Here is an 18,398-nt window from a genome sequence, read left to right as displayed (position 1 = left end):
CTATGCGCTTGAAGATCTTTATTAGGGTTCGGGTATGGCGGGACCCTGGATCAATTCGCGAGCCAGTCACTGTTTGAACCGGTAGGGCCCCCGAGGGGACAAGAAGCTCAGAGGTGTCCAATTGCGAGGGGAGCTCCCCTGGGCTGACGGAGTGATGAACCCCACAGTATTGCTTGTCTCTCACGTCGGAGAGATTTGAACGGAGGGCCGACCGCCGACTCGCCGACGCTGGGGCTCAAGCCAGTTACCCCGGCTGCTCCGTGGCTGGGCAGTGGTCTGTCTCACTGGATGCAACCGCTGTTATACTGCAACCGCGTCTATCTCAGAAATCTGGAAGACTCGCTTTGATGCCGGAGCTGCACCTGCAGAAAGTAAAGACACCTTCGTGTCGAAAAAGTTGTCAGCACACGTGATCGCGGCCACTTTTCCCGGTCGCGCTGTTTGAATCTGCTCCTTCAAAGGTACTTGTTACTCGAGTCTACAATTACACTTATGCACAAAGATTCATAGGTAGTACCCGTGCATCGACATGATAACTTTATTCCCACGTGCAACGATCGTCGCGCGGGCGAAATCGCCAAAACATTTCTAGAACGCAAGAGGAACACTAACGTACATTCCGGCTTTCGGGCCTCCGTCGACTTGCCACTGCCAGTCCTCGATGGCACATAGTGGCTCCACACCATTTGAAGTATGATTTGGAACACACAATCCAACCAGAAGCAGACTTAGCCATTCCCCGTGTATGGATTGATGGTGCTGCGGGTCGATGAAGCTTGCGGAAGACCCTCTAGTGAGAACCGTGGCAATTCCGTATGTGTTGCTTGAGATTGTCTTTGCGTTTGCAAACCTTCGTACAACCTTCGGCAGGGCAGCGATGCATCTCGGGAGAAACGTGGAATGTTTGCAAGTGGCGAAGAAGAGTGGATTTGTGCAGGAAAGCCCCGTGGTATTCACAACCATTCCACTTGCAATAAAACATCTCACGGGCAGGTTGGGCAAAGCTTTGAGATGAGATTGTCAGAAGAGGCGTTGAACTTCGAGTCTGAGTCGGCCCTGGGGGACAACTTCCTGTGAACATACCGTTCTGATTGCGCATTGGCTGGGCCGTTGGACGAGGTACCAACCGACAGATCTTCTGGGCGATTTATACCTCCCCCCATGTTGCCCATGACTCTCCGTATGTGGTGGGAACTGCGAGGCACAGGACTGAGAGAGCATTGAGTTTGGAAAGCTTTCATCCGAGAACAAAGCGTCATGCATTGTGGAGCGAACTGAGGGCTGAACAGAACCTGAATACGCGATGTTGATCGATGCCGGCACTTCCGATGCCGCTGTCCTTCGGTCGGCTCTACCAATGCCAGGCGGATGGGCGATTCTAGTGGCTTGTATGCCTTGGGTTGGCTGATATGGTACGTGACTGATGCAGCTGTTCTCTCCCGACCAGGCATGGCCGCTGGCGAAAGGTACGGGAATGGATGAAGGTGTATTGATGGCACCATTCCTGGAGTTGTACATGTTGTTCTCATACATGTTCAAGTGGTGAGTCTTGGCCCTCGACGACTTGCCAAGGCTGTACACGGCTATCGAGTAGCAAAAACTAAGGAGGAACAATATCGGTACCGGTAAGAGAGACCGTCCGATGTTCGAAAAGCTCTGGGTGGTTGTCCCTGGATTGGTCGGGGTGGACAAATATATACTTGAGAGAGTTCCTCGTGTGGCATAATAGCAGGATTTGCAGTACGCAGTCAAAATATAGGGGGGGCGCAGGATCAGGGCGATGGTAAGGAAATGCGTTCAGCCTCGGCCAGCACATTGGAGCGATATTTGGGAATGGACGAATCACAGTCTAATGGATAGTAAGGAAACTTTCCCTATTCCAAAAATCCAAGGCGATATTTAGGTAGTCCGCAAATGAAAACTTTTCTATCATTTATGTTCGACGGCAGAAAGAGGAGTATAGCGGGTTGATGGTCGAGCTTATGCAGGTGCGCACACTTTTGTCCCAGGTTCCCAAACGGGGTCCCTGATCAGTACGTGCGGTGTGGAACCGATATTATGAAATCAACGAATCAGCACACTTTGCCCCAGTGTCCAACCAAGCTCCCTCCCCTTGATAAGTACTGGCGGGGTGGAACCGATATTACGAAACCAACGAATCAATCCACAGGATTCCGGCGACGCAGTCGGTGGCGGACACGAAATGGCGGTGGGGCTCATCATCGCGATATTCTGTAATCGCCCAATCATGCAGCAGCGTGGTAATCTGTCCGGTTGCCTTGTGGCCCCCATCGGCGGCTCTAGTGCGACTGGCTATAGCAGGGAACAGAAAAAGAAAAGAAAGAAGAGGAAAGTACTTAAACACCATCGAAGAACACATTTCTTCCCAAAGACTTCCAAGTCACTTTCCATTTCCTTCAAGATCTTCCCTCCCCCAACAGTCATAAACGATGTCCGAGGAAGAATGGAATTCATTCAAACAGGAGATCGAGCGTCTCTATGTTCATGAAGGACATTCCTTGAAAGCAACTATGGCTTACATGTCATCTAATTACTCTTTCAACAAGTCGTATGTCCATTAACAACTATCCCCTCGGCAACATCGAGCTAATGCGGAAAATAGCAAGGGCCAGTACCAGAGGAAATTCACAAAATGGGGTTTCAGGAAAAATTGCTCATCGGAAATCCTAAAGTGGACCAGTAAAAGAGTTGACAAAAGGAAACGCGTATATGCCAAAGACAGCGAGGTCTACATTGACGGGACTCGCATTTCACCGCTAAAACTCTCGAGGGCAACATATGGAACAGGCTACGTCACAACAGCAGAATACAATGGTAGGATGCAAACAAGGAAGTGACATATCTAAACTAACATGCTTCAAGCTCCATCGCCAAGTACCCCAGGAGGTGTGGAGATACGGACTCCAGGGCCACCTAGTGCGAGTATTTTCACTACCACGACCTTGCCTTGGTCAAGGTTTCTTAGGCAAATTCGAGCACCCATTGAACACGGTATGGCCAATTAGACCAAGCACCTCCTACTTTTGAGCTAATATGGGAGGGGTTCCCTTAGAAATATCCTTCCCGCTCATGTTTTTTGGGGCGATGCAGTATGCCCACCATGAAATCGCAGTTCCTAGAGATATCCACCGAGTATTCTTAAAATTCTTAAAAGCGTTAGGGATTTTATCAAACAGCAATATCAACGGAAGCCTAACAGAAGCACAATTTGTGAATTCGGCGAAAAATTCCCTAGCAGTCCTGATGCCAGAGGAGTTCGAAGGCCAACACGACCGTCTTATATGTCCCATCAGCAGTCCAGGGCGAAGAGGTGAAAACATTCTAGCAGTGGCTCTTTACTTTTGGTCAAATAAACTTGATCTCTACGACGAAGGTTTTTTTTGGCGAATCCCTACAACTCTTCAAAAATTCAATCTGGTGTACCGAAGAATATTTCAAGTTACTCTTTGTATTCATCTGAGCCAACTGCCGAAGCCATGACGGAAAGGCTGTTTTCTTGTGCTCTATTGTCAGATGATATCAAGCCTGTGGAGATGATGCTGAAAGCCGGAATGGACCCTAATAGACCGGTCAATACTGGCTTTGGGGAAGCTGGCACCCCTTTAGAAATCGCAGCACAGGAAGAGAACGTAGAGCTTCTCGAGCTCCTAATTTCCTTCGGTGCGGATGTGAACCTCTCTGTTGATAGTGAGACACCGCCACTCTATCACGCAATTCTCGGCATCTGTGATACCGCGCCGGTGTTATTATCCCACGGGGCTATCCCAACGTTTTCTTGCGTGCATGAGCTCCGCTTGTGGAACTCAAATCGACATTCGGGCAAGGAAGTTATACTTGCCACTCCTGACGTTAACATAAGAGCACCTCCAGAACTCGGATATAGGTACGATGCGCTGCTTCCACTGGCTGTGGTTCGCGGGTCTTCTGAAGTGGTTGAGCTTCTTTTAGCCAAAGGAGCAACAGTCAATGGTGATGAGTTGTTCGAAGTGCATAGCGACGATTGCCCCCCGCCCAGTTCTCTGTTGCCAGGTGAATGCAGACGAATTTTCACTACATTATTGGGCCTTGTTTCTACCCGTCTGTTGAGACGTAAGTCCGACCTCTCACAGTCCACCCTGGAGACTCTCAATCATATGAATCCTGGACCAAATCCCACAGGTTACATGTCTCCTTTGACACTCGCTGTGCGTTTTAATGACCTTGCTTTATGCAAAAAGCTTATTGAGATCGGAGTTGATATATGAATCGCGGATAGCACTGAGTACCTTTTGCTTGAGTACGCTGCAGCAAATCAAAATCTGAGGCTTTGCGAACTCCTGATACAGCATGGGGCTATGCTTGAAAGAAATACCTTCACATTCGATGGAGAACTTAAAACTTCTCCTTTGATGAAAGCTATACAGAGCGAATCTGTAGATATACTTGAGCTTCTGATTCTTTCGGGCGCAAGATTCGATGACAGATACACCCAAACCCCAGACACTCTTCTCGGAGCGGCTCTTGAGACTGGCAATATGGTCATGTTTGACTACCTACTGGCCCACGGAGCTGTCAACATGCCGCTCAAGATGAACAAAATACCCAGTTTACGGGTAGCGGTATATATGCAGCAAAACGGGATTTTGCAAAGCGTTTTACAGTCATCTGGCCCTCGTATACTCACTGCTGTCCTTGACTCGAAAAGGGACGTGGATATTCAATTGTTTCTCCACCTACTTCAAGTGTACAGGGGCCTTGGCCATTATGGAACTCACAGCTTTAGTAAATCCATATCAGGGCTGCTGGAAGTTGTCATCGGAAAAGACCAAAACGAGCTACTATGCGCCCTCTTGGAGATTGGAGCTTTAGTTACTGAAGAGGCTGTCATTGTGGCGCTGGAGAAGAGACCACATGATCTTGAAACTGCTCGACTCTTGCTATCCAGGTTTTGGGGCTACGCACCCTCCGCCGTTGGAAACACCATCGCTCTCTTTCACCAATGGTACGGAAAAGATCGCTATGGGAAACAGGGACTTGAGCAGCTTTATAGTATTCTAGCCGTGTTTCGGTCAAATGGCATTAGCCCTAGGGGAGTTCCGCTCAAGCTAGGAACAGAACGGTGTTTCTCTCCCCGCGCATTCAAGTTCATTTCAGTCCTGGACTTAGCCGCGTACTTCAGAGACACGAGGCTGCTCAAAATTTTGATTGAATGGGCGCCCTGGGATTCGGACGAAGTTGGACATGCTTTGGTATATGCAATTCAACGTGAGGACTTTGGTTTCGAAACGACCCGATTCTTGATGAACCTGTCTCCAAGACTGGACATAGAAGCTTATAATTATTCGCATAGGGCCACATCATTGCAGGCTGCTGTGACCAATCAGCTATTACCAGTTGTCCGAGATTTGGCACCGCTAGTTGATGTCAACTACTTGGGTGAGGGTGGACGTCGACGAACGCCCTTGCAGTTAGCTGTGGAGAAAGGTAACCTGGAAATCATTGACATCCTCTTGGAGCATGGGGCGAGGATTGACGGAGCTCCTGCTGAAACTGGCGGGGCTACTGCCTTACAGCTCGCCGCCATCAAGGGCTTCTTCGGAATTGCCCGAAAGTTGATCGATCTCGGTGCCGATGTCAACGAGCCTGCAGCAAAATACGAAGGACGAACTGCCCTCCAGGGGGCTGCAGAATATGGTCGAATAGACATGTTGAAAATGCTGTTCGACGAAGGAGTTGTGATCTCTGGCAAAGGGGCTGAACAGTATAAAGAAGCAATCCGACTTGCTGAGAAGAATGCGCATTGGGCTGCTGCCAAACTCCTGAGGTCTTTCAGCAGGAGGAGTCTTGAAAGTGACTCAGAACGGAGGAATGAAGAGTGGTCTGTTGATCTAGATTGTATTTTCGCTCAAAAGTTGAATTTTTCTCTTTCCGGCTTTAGAATTAATTATAAAGAGGCTCTCTATTACAGTAGTTATGGTCCCCGGAATTACATGTTCAAGTTGTAGTGGATCCCCCGACACCATGCCAATCATCTGAATCCAGTTAATCTTGTCTTCGATCTTCTCTTAGTTCTCTGATACTAGGGATTCTAGGATAAAGGGGAGGGCCTTGCTAGTGGTGAGATCTGAGTGCGCTGTTTGCCTGCTCTCTGCTTAGCACAAGCTACCTTAAGAGCATCCCAGTTCGAGGTGTACACTACAAGTATAAATTTCGTTCTGTAAATGAAATCATTGTTCAGGGATATCTAACCATAAGAAGACCGCCAGACGCTAGGTAAATTCAGCAAATAAATCAAAAAGCACCAACTTGGCATATTTCGAGAAGTGCTCACCCTGCTAGACGAATCACAAGCTACATGCCTCAATTCCTAACAGTACTTATGTACAGGACACTCCATCTTCTGCTTGAACCAGCCAATAATGCAGTCCTTATGGAACTTACACAGGCACTCTAACCGAGCTAGGCTTTCCCCGACCTCGTAGTCCTCCATGCAGATGGTACACTCCCCAACACCACCATCCTCCCCGATGCAGTCTTTCTCCGTAGCAGTAAATTCTACCATACGGGCTGCAGGTGGCGGCGGCGGTGGAGGCGGAGCAGGGCCCCGTCGTGTAGTTGTAGCTCCACTAGTGGGAGTAGAAGGACCACTTACTCGAGGCGCTGAAGCGCCAAAGTTCTCGATACAATCGCGAACATGCGCTTCTCGAGCTTCTGCAGGGTTTTCCGGGCTGAGTTCTGGGAAAAGTCGACCACAAATCGGACAAAGGTCTTCCTCGGATATGGTCCTGCGTCTTGGCTGGTGGGCTAATGGGAGAGATTGACGGGGTGGGTTGACATAGTACTGAGATTGGGATGCCTGTCGGCGCTGCTCTTCGGCGCCCGGATACTGAAAGAATTCGGGGCTGTAGCCGCGATTTTCGCGATCGCGATCTGGGTCTTCATCCTGTTGATATGTTAGATGCTGTTACATCAATATCGGGGACTGTGTAACTTACCACCGGCCTTGTTAGGAGGTTGCCAATTGAAGGCAGAGAATGGGTAGATCTATGTCCACGAGACCGAAGTGGGCCATAACTCAGAGGATTGGGATTGGGATCTGGGACACACGGGTTGCAAAGGCGTACTTCTTCCCCGCCACCGAGTGCGGGGTTGAGTACAGGAGATAATATAACGGGTTCATCGCCAGTCAAATCAACCACTTGACGAGCTGGCGCCGGGGAGGCTTCTTTGGACTGTCCAGAGTCTGGTGGGCGAACGATGTATTGTCGGGGGATCGTGATTCGATGCGGAGAGCATGAAGCGCATACGACACGTCCACACTTCCGACAATGATGCTTCCGATACCAGAAGCTGAATTCGTTCCCACAAATTGGACAAAAATCAACTTCCGAGTCAGGTTGCCACCGTGGCAGATCTGGTTCGACTTCCTCGTCATCTACATTGATCGCGCGTCTCAAATTCTCTTCATCCATCGTGCCTGGCTGCCACGGAGGAAACTCAATCCCAGAGTATCGAAGACTTCGGGATCTAACAGCATCTGACTGAACGCGCGGCCGTCCGGCTTGCATATTGTCGCTTGTGTTCTCCCGTAGCAGTGTTGAGTGCTGCCTTCGAGGCATGCGTGGCATGGAATAAGTGTTCGAAGAGGAGGTATGGGTTGCAGGGCTTTGGGCGGCGACGAAATTATCAGGGTTAGAGTAATAGCGCGGGAAGGTCTGTGTTTGATAAGGGAGAGCGTTGGGGGTGTTTGAAGATCGCCGGGTGCTGCGCTGATTAGCCCCCGAAGGTCCTGCCTCCGGTGGTGATGAGGTGATATCTATTGCTGTAGCATAGGACGACCCAGGGTCCGGTGCCGCGGAACTCCGGCTAGATGAATGGCCCGTCAAAGAAATCGATCGGTACGGCAAGCCTGGATGACGGTGTGCTTGGCGGCTATCTTCTCCAGATCTTGTTCGCTGTAGACAAGCCTCTTCACTTGCGCTAGTCATACGCCTTTGCCCGTAATGAGGTTCAGTAGGGACCCCACTGTCTGCGCACCCTGAGACCGTATCTAGGGTTAAACAGTCCACTGATCGAGCGCTATGGGGAGAGCTGCCATCCGAAATTTCGATGGTTTGAGACTGTTCTGCTTCAAACTCCCCTTCGATATCTCTTCCTGTGCCCTCACTTCCCGGGGCTGTTACCGTCCCATCACTCCTCACTTCCGTGTCGCCACTTTCTGGGCTGTCAGATATCCTCATAGGGCGCACAGCGTCACATTCCCTTGGCTCCTCGCTCCATTCACTGCCACCGTCTGGGATCGGGGCCGACCACGAAGGGCTAGGGGCGTCCATTATGCGTATCTCCTGGTTTCGAGCGAGCTCGCGTGATGGTATATTTGGATCACAACGAGATCTTTGGGTCATTAGAGTCGACTGTCGATCATATTATACCGAGCATTCAGCCTTTATTGCACTTTGAAAGTCGTGTCAGTGTTTCATACTATATCAACATGGCGCCATGTGCACACTCACAGCTCTTGCTAGATCATAGCTATTAATAGACTCTTCCCGGGCACAGGCAACACTCCCTTTCAGACACCACACTACCCACTGTGATGATCTGTGCGACTCGAGAAGGTGTACAAGGGTAGTCCTCGTAGCAAGGTAGACAGACCAGCTGAGACGCATGCAAGCCAGAGGTTGCGGAGATCAAACAATAAGACGAATGATGCTCGATGACCAAAGGCACCGCCCCCGGAGCTTATCGGTGGGTGGGGCCGGGCGGTCACGCGAGGCAATACAGCCCTTGCTTATCTTGGCCGCTTCCATCATCGGCCGATATGATTCGACGACTCGGCCTTAGGGAGGCGATCGAAAGTTTCGTCACTTGAATCAAAGGAAATCTGAACTTGTACTTTGCAAGAAAGTATCTGTTCAGGTGCATCGGAGAGGACCTTGAGCCCTCGAAATGAGACAATCTCCAGATACTCGGGAACTCGGGTTTGTATGGCCCACAGGAGCTAATTATAGCCAGCAATCTGAACTTGGAAGTACGAGTGTCGTCTGTGTTTGCTCCTTGTTTCAGTAACACTATAATTCAAGTCAAGCTTGTCCGAAGTATTCTTCGTACTTGATCAATTGCATTCTTAAACAGCAGTACAGCAAATGCCTGAGCAAGGTATTTATTAGAAACACTAGCCAGAGTATTAAAGTCGCAACTGCATTGCAGCTGCACGGTCAAGCAACCCAGAAACTTGAATATAAGAGATCAGAACGCCTTGCAGCAATTTTGGGAAACAGCGTGTACAAAGAATACAAGAACAGCCAACGACATGGTTCGAATGGAAAAAAGGAAATTCGTCACTGTGGCATCATGCAACTTCCAAGCCGCCAAAGTCCAAGACAAGATGTTTGAGTGGAGGTAGATGGAGGAAATTAGGAGGTGTATGGTGATGTGAGGGGTATAGCTTTTTGAATGTACGAAGATGACCGCAATGTTTATAAAAAGGGATTGCTCAAGGTCCGGGATGGTCCTGCTCGTCAACTAGCTCTGCTGTACTACCGGCGAATGATGGCTCGTCCGCGGGGCTGGCTTCGTGGATGTTATCTGACATCCGGTGTTGGGCTACGTAGCCCACGCTGGAGGGCCGTTCACTGCGAGAGCCTTCATGAGCGATTTTGTGGCTGGAAGTAATGGAGCCAGATGTAGATGCAATGGACTGCTCCCGATTCCGAGAAGGTGAGCTGTCGCTGCTAAAGGGCAACCGTGCGTGGGTAGGGGAATCTGGCCGCAAAAGTTCCGAGTCGGGAGTTTCCGTTCGGGGTTGAGGAGTAGACGACGAGGTTTCAGTCACAACAGGGAGACCTTTTGGCGTTACGTCTCCACGCTCTATGTTTTGTTGAGTATGCTGGGATCCTACACGGCTCGGCAGCTCAATACTACCGACAGAGGTCACCTGCGGAAGGACAGGGGCTTCGACTCCGGCCGAAGTTGGGGCTTCGCCGTCACCTTCAGAATCACGATACGGCTCATCGCCTCTTGATACGTGACGCGAGTGGCCACCGCTCTCTGGATCATCTTGGTACGGCTCGTTATAGGTAGCCTCCGGAAAGAGGCCGGGAGGTGGTGCCCGAGCACTTCGTACGACCTCGAAACCCTTGCCCTTGTCCTTGGTCTTTCCCTGCAGCAAGTTGCGGAACCATCCTGTAGCAGAAGAGACGGGCCCAGTCGGGTCTGCGGGTCCAGTCTTGAGCTTTCGAGTTCCAATTCGGGATTGCGAGAGTGGAGGACCCCGGACCCGGTAGTAGAAGTCAACTTCGCGAACTGCGTAGTCCTTTGGTTGGTTGCTGTCATCCAGCTCCATGTCATCCTTGGGCGCTGGAAGGTACGCTGGCACAGGCGTATTCCGACCGGACGCACCAGCTTCACTCTCCAGCTGAGCCACTTTGTTGCGCCTTAAAAAGCTTCTAGACGTTGGTTTGCGACGGTCAGGAGCTTCCGGCTGGGAACTCTGGCGGTTTGGCCTGGGCGGTCGATAGTACGGATCACGAGGCTGAGGACTCATAAACGTGCTGCTACTAGGTGAAGCAGCACCAGCTCCTTGGTACGCAGTCGGAGACTGAGCGTAAAGGTTTGCACTTGCAGCACGGCTATGGCCGCCCTGGGAGCTCGCATAGTCCATTCCACTCACACGCCCTTCACTTGCGGTCGCGCGATTCAACAAGAGAGTCGAGTTGCCCGACAAGCTTCGTGGGCGAGATCCATCAAATTGAGATGACATCCTGCTGTCCGGCGCGAGCATGGCAGCTTCGGAACCCAAGCTCTGCCTCGTGACCCTAGGGTTTCGTCTGGACAGCTGCCGCTTGCCAAACACCTTTGTGAGACCACCACGAGCAGCACCCCCAGCGCCAGCAAGACGGGCAAGAATTTCGATCAAGGTCTGGAGGGCATTGAGGAAGAAGCCGAATATCAGAACCAAAGCGTGCAGGACAAGAATGAGATATCCAATCCAGCCTCGTGTGCTGCTGGAGATGGCAAGCGATGGAACAAAAGTCACCATCAGGATAATAGTGAGGAATCGAACGATAGAGAATATGCTATGATAAAGATTCATGTGCGTCGGTCTGGGGAACGGTCGGAAAGCGATCAAAGTGAGAACTGAGATCACTTCGCAGATTGCAAGCAGGACGACCTGGGCAATACCCGAGGGCTGCAGAGCGCCGATACCGACACCCCGAAGAATGTTCAAGACAATCGGCACCATGGCAAAAGCTGCGGCATCGTCACAGTATGTGTTATAAAGCGGCCCATAGAGCAAAACCGTAGGGAGATCGTCGAAAAGATGAGATGTTGGTCTGGTGGAGAAAATGACGCGCGCGAACCAGACAAAGAAACAGATCAGCACAACGATTACCAGAGCAGCCAAAGCAACACAGTACGCCGGGGACGTCTTTGCGATGACCAACTGGAAGAAGCAAAGAGAGACGACGGGCAGAAGCAGATAGTTGAACACGACGCGGATGACATTGCCTACCGTGAATGGCATGTTCTTAGCTCGCAGGTCTTCTTCGGTGGTATCGGCGAGTTCGCGATGCATCCAGCGTAGCAAGAAGCCCAGCTGAACCACCACAATTACGACTGCCAATATGACCAGAAGCCAAACCATCATGCCAGGCCAGATGTCCTGAGTAGAGTCCATACCCACCAACTGATTCATTCGGTCCATTCCATATGTACCATTGACCGTGTATACACCATCTTGGACGGGGGTATAGCCACCGTGCGGATGGAGAAAGCTTTGGTTGAACATGAGAGTGGACCAAGCCCCATAGCTGACAGCAGGCTGGAAGAACCCCGGGTAGTCCAATGATAGAGCGCCTGTCAGCACCACGAACTGAAGATACTGTAAGCAATCAGCAAACCCTGGCGTGATTAGACGCAGGACATCTTCATCGCGTCCGTAGTTGCTGGTCCAGCGAAACACGTCAACGGTGCCCCATGGCGTGAACATGCCAGCTGCAGCCGTGGCGATCCCCATCAGTATCAGGATAACAAGGGGCACATATCGCAATGCATTTTTCAGAGCTCCTCCAAAGTCCGGTGTGATCGGAACCTGTATGCAGCCTAGGATGGTCTTCGCACGGTCGCCAGATATAATTGTGAAGGTCGAGGAGATGGTCGAGAATCGGTAAGTCGAAAGCATGTTATGCTTCATGGAAAAGGCGTCCAGCGTCCGGACATCGGTCCTATATCGTGGAAATTCTAACGTTAGTTCTACTGCTGCATCAACACTAGGCTGGCATACTCACAGGTTGCCGTGAAAAACAGGCGCGAGTGGACAGTGGCCTTGTACGACCGTCCCACAGAAATCAGTGCCATTGGGCCACGCAACGTAGCTCAAGACATCGAACTGGGTGATCAAGGTGGTCAAGCGATTATTCTCGGTGTCCAAGTTAGCGATCTTCCCCACGGTATCGTTATCATTGGACCAACTGGGATCGTCGATCGCGGGATAAGTTTGGCTCGGGTCGGCTAGGCCAGATACGTTGCCGTAGACGGTGACATTCAGTGGACGCAAGGGATCCGTCAGGTTGAACCAGACACCGACGTCGAGGGGTACGTATTGGAGGGCTAACGGGTTGGAGTCGATGGTGTCTTGGCCTAAACAGTTTGAAAATTCCAGCAGCGCGGCGGTAGCGGGAGAAATCCAGCATAATAGTAGGCTTCCGAGTAAGATCCACCAGCTTGAACTGCTCCACGAGCCTGTCCGCCGCCTCTGATCCGTGTCTCAGCGATCGGCTCTCGACAGTTGTAAGATCACCGCGTCGCGAAGAACGGGTTGGGCTGGACCGAGCGACCAAACTCTCATCCACGCTATCCCGCGGGTGCGCGCCAAATCGTACCACATCTCCAATGTCTCGGGCATCCGGGATGACCTCCTAGGGGAGGTCAGCCCCCGTGGGTGGTCGAATCCACGTTGTGTTGGCAATTGGGGGAAGCCAGGGTATTCGCGGTCCACCTGGCGCGCGTGTATCGACTTGGGATCGAGGCGAAGAGCGAGTGAACACGGTCAGAATGGAAAGGTGAGGAGTGTCGAGCGTGAGCAGGGGGCAAGTCAGGTGTCAGAAGGGAAGGGGGGGGGTGAAAGGTCGGACACAAAGTACAGGGGAATGCAGACCACGGCACGATCCGGAGTTGAGGGAACGGGGAAGAATTAGGAACCCGTTTCGACAAACTATCTTGAGGGGAAAATTTCTCAGTACGGATACTCTCGATTGTTTACTGCGCCTTGTTGGGTCAGGGTGGATACGAGGCTACGTTTAGGCATCATAGTAAGATCTACGAAGTACTGCCATTTCTTTTTTGTCTGTAAAGAGCCTAACCCTTTCACCCTTTACTCTCATTTCAACCCCAGCGAAGAGACTAAGGAATGTCCTTGTGTCTAAGATGAAATATATTGGCAAAGCCCAGGCGCTTAATCTGAGGTGTGGCCGTTCGGCAGTGTGGCAGTGTGGCAGTGTGAACCAAAATAGAAACTCTAGACCGCTGCACATCCCTGGCTCGTGCGTCGATGCCTTGTACGAAGCTGACCATGCCTATTTTCTAACCTTACCCTCTTGCACTTCTTAACTGATCATGGCCCATGTTATCCATTACAGACATCCCAAGATTGCCGTCTTGTCGCTGAGTATTTTGCGCAAGCATACTTCGAGCCACCGACATGCGTGCTAGTGTTTCACTTGACCTTATCGCTCATGTCTCACCGGCTGACCGGTTCCCACTCAGTTATTACTTGCTAGTAGACGCCATGTCCGGTGTGTTCCTGCTGGCTACGCTAGTTATTTGGCATCCTTTGGCACAAAAAGATACCGTCAGGTACGCCCAGCCACCAAATGAGACATGCTCTGCACGTACTCCGTAATCCACTCCCTGTGGCTTGCGCTCAAGCTGGAATCATATTCTAGTCCACAAGACCTGCTCAGTGAATGGCAATGTCTCAGGTCTTGTGGGGATACCTGAATAAAGGTCGTTGGGTGGTTCAATGGCAAAACACAGTCGCCAATAGCGGCAGCTGATCAACATGACTAGCTCACAGTGGGTATAGGGGTCGTCGCACAGCCCTAGCCGTATTATTCTGTGTCAAAGATGACGATGGCAAGCTTTCATTTTCCAATTTCCTAGAAGAAGGAAATCTGGATACTATGGCGTCTTGGCAATGTCTTACCCATTGGGACGTACTCTGGAGCTATGGTAAATTTAGTAGCAGTTGAGCTTGAAACTTGAAGGGTGAACCGGGAAGATGTTGGCTCCATGGAAATCTTCCGAGGTTAGCCACTGAAATATGACTAAAACTTTTTGGTGGTTCGGAGGACTGAGGGCTGAGCGTAGGGCTGCCCACGAACCTCGTGGTTCGTGCAGGGCTACCCCAGCATGGACATTCACAATGCGATTTTCACACTGAGACTCGATATGTTCTCCTATTGGCGGGATGCCATGCCCTCAAGAGCTTTTCCGTGTTAGGCGTTGCCTCTCGGTAATTGCCATAACTCACAAGAGCTGTGTGCTCTTCTCCAGGGCATTTGCTGCCGTGGTCAACTACAGGAGCTTCTTGCTTCATTTGCCAACCGCACCATACCCTGCAAGACCAATGGACATACTATACGAACCATCAATTTGACAACTGATTGATATTTAACAGATTCACGTCAACCATTAGTATTGCTCCAATCCGTGCCTCCTACCTCCCCATTAAAATGATCGAAGCCTCTCCTGCCAACGACGCCGTGAAAAGTCCTCAGACTGCCCCTCCGAGCAACGGAATCCTATAATCACGGGTCTGCACCCTGTCAGACTATGTCCATGGTTCTCGCATACTTGGATGTTCTAGACCAACTGGTCGCTCCCGCCGAGACCCCTTGCAGGTCAACCTAGCTGAATTCCATTACCTGCCAGAAATCGAGTCACCGTTAGAAGGTTAGGAATTGAGTACTACAGAAATTCAGATTCAAGCGAATGGTTCAATGAAGGGAACAAGAGCTCTCTGCCTTTGAGACTCGTGAGATAACTGAGCTTTGATATATCCGTACGGACTACTCATAACCTGTAGCTCAGCCTTGGAGCTCATTACAGGCACTGGCACAAACAATTACCCTAAATGCCCTTTCTATCCAATATTTCTCTATTGAGCTTATTACGGGGATATACTAGTGCTCTCATACAGTTGTTTAATGCCACAGTCCGGACGTGTTGAGCATGCATCGATGCGGTTGAAAACTCACCTTAAAATCTTCTGGCTCCTCACAGATATTTCTAACTCTTAGCAAGATCAGATTTCCCTTACTATGAATACTACATCATGTATGTACCAGTACATGGTATCCAACGCAGATGCTCGGGTAGAGTGAACTTATATTCGTCTGATAATTCTAAGGGTCTATATCAAACAGTAGGAGAGTTCTTGTCAATCTTGATACCAAACTGCGCCTCCGCCATTGAATAACTCTTTCCCACTGCCTCGCTGGCATATATCCTCATCTGCTTCTCATAATTGGCAGTAATGTCACTTCTATATCCACCTGCCTCAGTTAAAAGTCTCCCAAGAAGTGCCGAGTCGCGAACTGCCGTGTTCGCACCAATTCCGCCCGCGGGTGTCATGGAGTGCGCAGCGTCCCCGATGACAGTTACCCGAGGCTCGTTCGTCCATTCCGGGACACCAGTGGGCGTAGAGCAGGTGATCTTCCAAAATGCTGCTTCGGAGACATTCATTTGCTCGAACAGAGGCTTTAGTCGCGGGTGCCAGTTCGTCGTCAGTGACTTCGCAATATTTGCAGCCGAAGACCCGATAATAGAGAAGTCGTCGCCGGGTACATTGATGACGCCTGGCTGCGCTCCCATCGTCCAGCCAAACTCAATATTGGGATTGTCGACCTCTCCCGGCCGTACATTCGTGATCGTGAACACTCTACCACCAGGCTTAGTATCGTCTGTCATTCGCCAAACGCCCTCGCCGAGCTCTTTAAACGCCGGCGCCGGTGCTTGGCCGTGAATTCCTCTCGCGCCAGTGTCGTACACCTTGAGCTTTCCTTGGGAAAGCTGCTTTGCGACCTTTGAGTAGATTCCCTCGCCAGCAATCAGCATCTCCCCTTCCTCGGACTTCGATCCATCGGCGAAAATGGCCCGGACGCCATCAGGCAGTAGCTCGTACCCTGTGACTCTGTGCGCCCACTTGATATAAGGCTCACACCCAGTCATGAAGAGCCTGCGCATGTCACCGCGGGAAATGCCCACAATTTTATCCCCGCGCGATTTCAGAACCTCCTTCGGAATGGGCGGGGTTTTATTGTTATCAGCTGTCAGCTCGGGATGCTGTTCGCCCGTTATCGCGTCGATGGACGAGAATCCAGCCCCGCCCGTCTTACCGCATGTATCCCAGAATGTCTTCCAATCTTCGGGCGCGAGAACCGACTCTATAGCATCCAGGCCTTCGACGGACAGGCGTAGTCTGTATCCTTGGGCGCGGAATGAGATGGAGCTGTCCCGCTCGAAGATCAGGAATGGGATTGAAGCGCGGCGGAGGGCTTGGCCGAGGAGAAGGGATGCCAGGCCTGCTCCGGAGATGAGGATAGGTTTTCGGGTGATTGTAGTCATTGTGGGTTTACAAATGCGATACTTTGATCATCTGGAATCTGGTGAGGGCATCTACAGTTATAAGGTTATAGATCCCTTTGTTGATTTAGGTTTAGATGCTCGCTGCTCGGTCCTCCGATGGATTTATAATCGGCGGCCGCGAGGCCCCGGGCCTGCGAGACGCGACTGCGACCTCTAATAGCAGCCATGGTCAATATGTGGGGGCGCAAATGACCGCGATGCTAGTTGACAAAGCAATCGCTATTGATTCACTTGGAGATGCGTAATCTTGGTCTAATCAAATGAATTATTCAGTTCCGTCGAACAAATATAGATTCGACCCGAACTCGTCAGCACGACTTGCGACGTCGCTCAGCTTCAATTGCGCTGGTATCTCCACTTACGCAATATAAGAGCATGTATGCCAGCCTGATGATCGATCCCTGCAAAGCCCATGTAGGGCACGGGTTCAGATGGCAGCTCTGGACCAGTAATTCTTCTGGTCTAGCATGCTGAATATCCGCTCTGGACCACAATCCTCCCGAGTTCCTTCAGAGTAACAATAGTAGAGGCTTTCCAGTTCATGTGAATGGAATCTAGCATTTCGCAAGGCGTTAAAAAAAAACCAAGTATGCCTTCAATTAGAAGCCAGACCCCAATTCCACTCCAAGGTATACAGCCTCCCACGGCTTCCCCTATTTATATCTCCAAGCTCTTTTATTACCTTTCCCACAAAAACAACAGCCTTGCGTACCATAGCTTTAACGAGTCAAAACCCAGCAGCACAAGATGGCAACTCCAAACAATCGCCAGCTCTACTTCATCCGAACAGGAGATGGTTGACAGTTTCATTTTATTGATAGTAGCTACAAATTTACTAGCAGATATCAGCCCCGCGGCGGTTCTGACTGGCCTATACTCTCTCGACCTATTAGTTGCTTACACGGATATCGAGCAGGTCCACGGGTCTACTTTTACTTGACAATTGCGTATTTGAACTGAGCAGAAAAATTTTCCAGTATACCCGATAAATGGCCTTCCTCAAGGGCAGAAGCATTCCTTACGTGCGAGAACGCGCCAATCCACGGCTTGCATTATCTACTGGTCGACCTATTGCGATATCATCATAAGAATCTGGATTGAAGGCCCTGATGTTCTTGAGATGTTCCGAAGTAAGCTTCCACAGGTAGGCAACGCATAACACACGCTATCGCCCATGAGCACGTGCTGTATTGGCAAAATCACTGGCACAAACCTACGGGTCGGGGCGGAATGCGAACGACACAATTCAGCAAAAGCATAGAATTTCCCTTTTTATTCGCTCCAAGTTTACACACGAGCATGACTGCCATTAAGTAGGTGAGTATTACTTGTGCAGCGAACATGCACCATCTCTCTCTTTCCTGCTACAGCGTACGTTTGTTCAGAAAAATTGGTGATCCACATGGTCAGAGCACATCTTCTCCATAAGCTGCCATCGGGGTGGATTGGGCGGCCCACTTGACTACCGAGCAGGGTTCGCGGGTGGACCTAGCAGACCTGGAGTTTGGAAAATGGGCTTCTGGCACGAGAAAGTTTTACCCTGGGTTGTGAGTGTTTCAAGACCGGGTCGAGAACCATCGATAAAATTAGAACCCCCAGAATGGCAAGAACTCGACATTATGAACTAAAAAAGTAGCGGTGACGTTTGGGCTGCTCCGCCACCGTGATAGCGGAGCCAGATTGTCTCGATCTACGGAATGCAATCTTCGGCAGTATGGTGTATGTTCTGGACCTGGTGCATGGTCTCC

At 50.6% G+C, this 18,398-nt stretch overlaps 6 protein-coding genes across 6 annotated transcripts; 2 read left to right on the top strand and 4 right to left on the bottom strand.

Annotated features, from left to right (window-relative positions):
• Window positions 1-983: 983 nt before the first annotated feature.
• Window positions 984-1,451, bottom strand: N7468_006232 (uncharacterized protein; the record flags this gene model as incomplete). Its single annotated transcript, XM_058475528.1, has 1 exon — window positions 984-1,451. One exon carries the CDS (start codon window positions 1,449-1,451, stop codon window positions 984-986), a length of 468 nt encoding a protein of 155 aa, XP_058328418.1.
• A 999-nt stretch (window positions 1,452-2,450) lies between these two features.
• Window positions 2,451-3,026, top strand: N7468_006231 (Clr5 domain-containing protein; the record flags this gene model as incomplete). Its single annotated transcript, XM_058475527.1, has 3 exons — window positions 2,451-2,569; window positions 2,624-2,835; window positions 2,884-3,026. The coding sequence occupies 3 exons, from the start codon at window positions 2,451-2,453 to the stop codon at window positions 3,024-3,026; spliced, it is 474 nt and encodes a 157-aa protein (XP_058328417.1).
• Window positions 3,027-3,497: 471 nt separating this feature from the next.
• On the top strand, window positions 3,498-6,005 carry N7468_006230 (uncharacterized protein; the record flags this gene model as incomplete). The annotated part of the gene is made up of 2 exons (XM_058475526.1): window positions 3,498-4,205; window positions 4,347-6,005. The coding sequence occupies 2 exons, from the start codon at window positions 3,498-3,500 to the stop codon at window positions 6,003-6,005; spliced, it is 2,367 nt and encodes a 788-aa protein (XP_058328416.1).
• Window positions 6,006-6,367: 362 nt separating this feature from the next.
• Window positions 6,368-8,333, bottom strand: N7468_006229 (phosphatidylinositol-3-phosphate-binding ubiquitin-protein ligase; the record flags this gene model as incomplete). The annotated part of the gene is made up of 2 exons (XM_058475525.1): window positions 6,368-6,943; window positions 6,996-8,333. 2 exons carry the CDS (start codon window positions 8,331-8,333, stop codon window positions 6,368-6,370), a joined length of 1,914 nt encoding a protein of 637 aa, XP_058328415.1.
• Window positions 8,334-9,496: 1,163 nt separating this feature from the next.
• On the bottom strand, window positions 9,497-12,907 carry N7468_006228 (uncharacterized protein; the record flags this gene model as incomplete). The annotated part of the gene is made up of 3 exons (XM_058475524.1): window positions 9,497-12,227; window positions 12,291-12,757; window positions 12,803-12,907. 3 exons carry the CDS (start codon window positions 12,905-12,907, stop codon window positions 9,497-9,499), a joined length of 3,303 nt encoding a protein of 1,100 aa, XP_058328414.1.
• Window positions 12,908-15,420: 2,513 nt separating this feature from the next.
• N7468_006227 (FAD-dependent oxidoreductase) lies at window positions 15,421-16,629 on the bottom strand (the record flags this gene model as incomplete). Its single annotated transcript, XM_058475523.1, has 1 exon — window positions 15,421-16,629. The coding sequence occupies one exon, from the start codon at window positions 16,627-16,629 to the stop codon at window positions 15,421-15,423; it is 1,209 nt and encodes a 402-aa protein (XP_058328413.1).
• Window positions 16,630-18,398: the final 1,769 nt, after the last annotated feature.

The sequence above is a fragment of the Penicillium chermesinum genome, assembly GCF_028974085.1.
Source record: "Penicillium chermesinum strain IBT 19713 chromosome Unknown utg000005l:1.0-4115287.0:1.0-4118363.0, whole genome shotgun sequence".
Lineage (NCBI taxonomy): Eukaryota > Fungi > Ascomycota > Eurotiomycetes > Eurotiales > Aspergillaceae > Penicillium > Penicillium chermesinum.
This window is presented reverse-complemented; position numbering and strand designations above follow the sequence as displayed.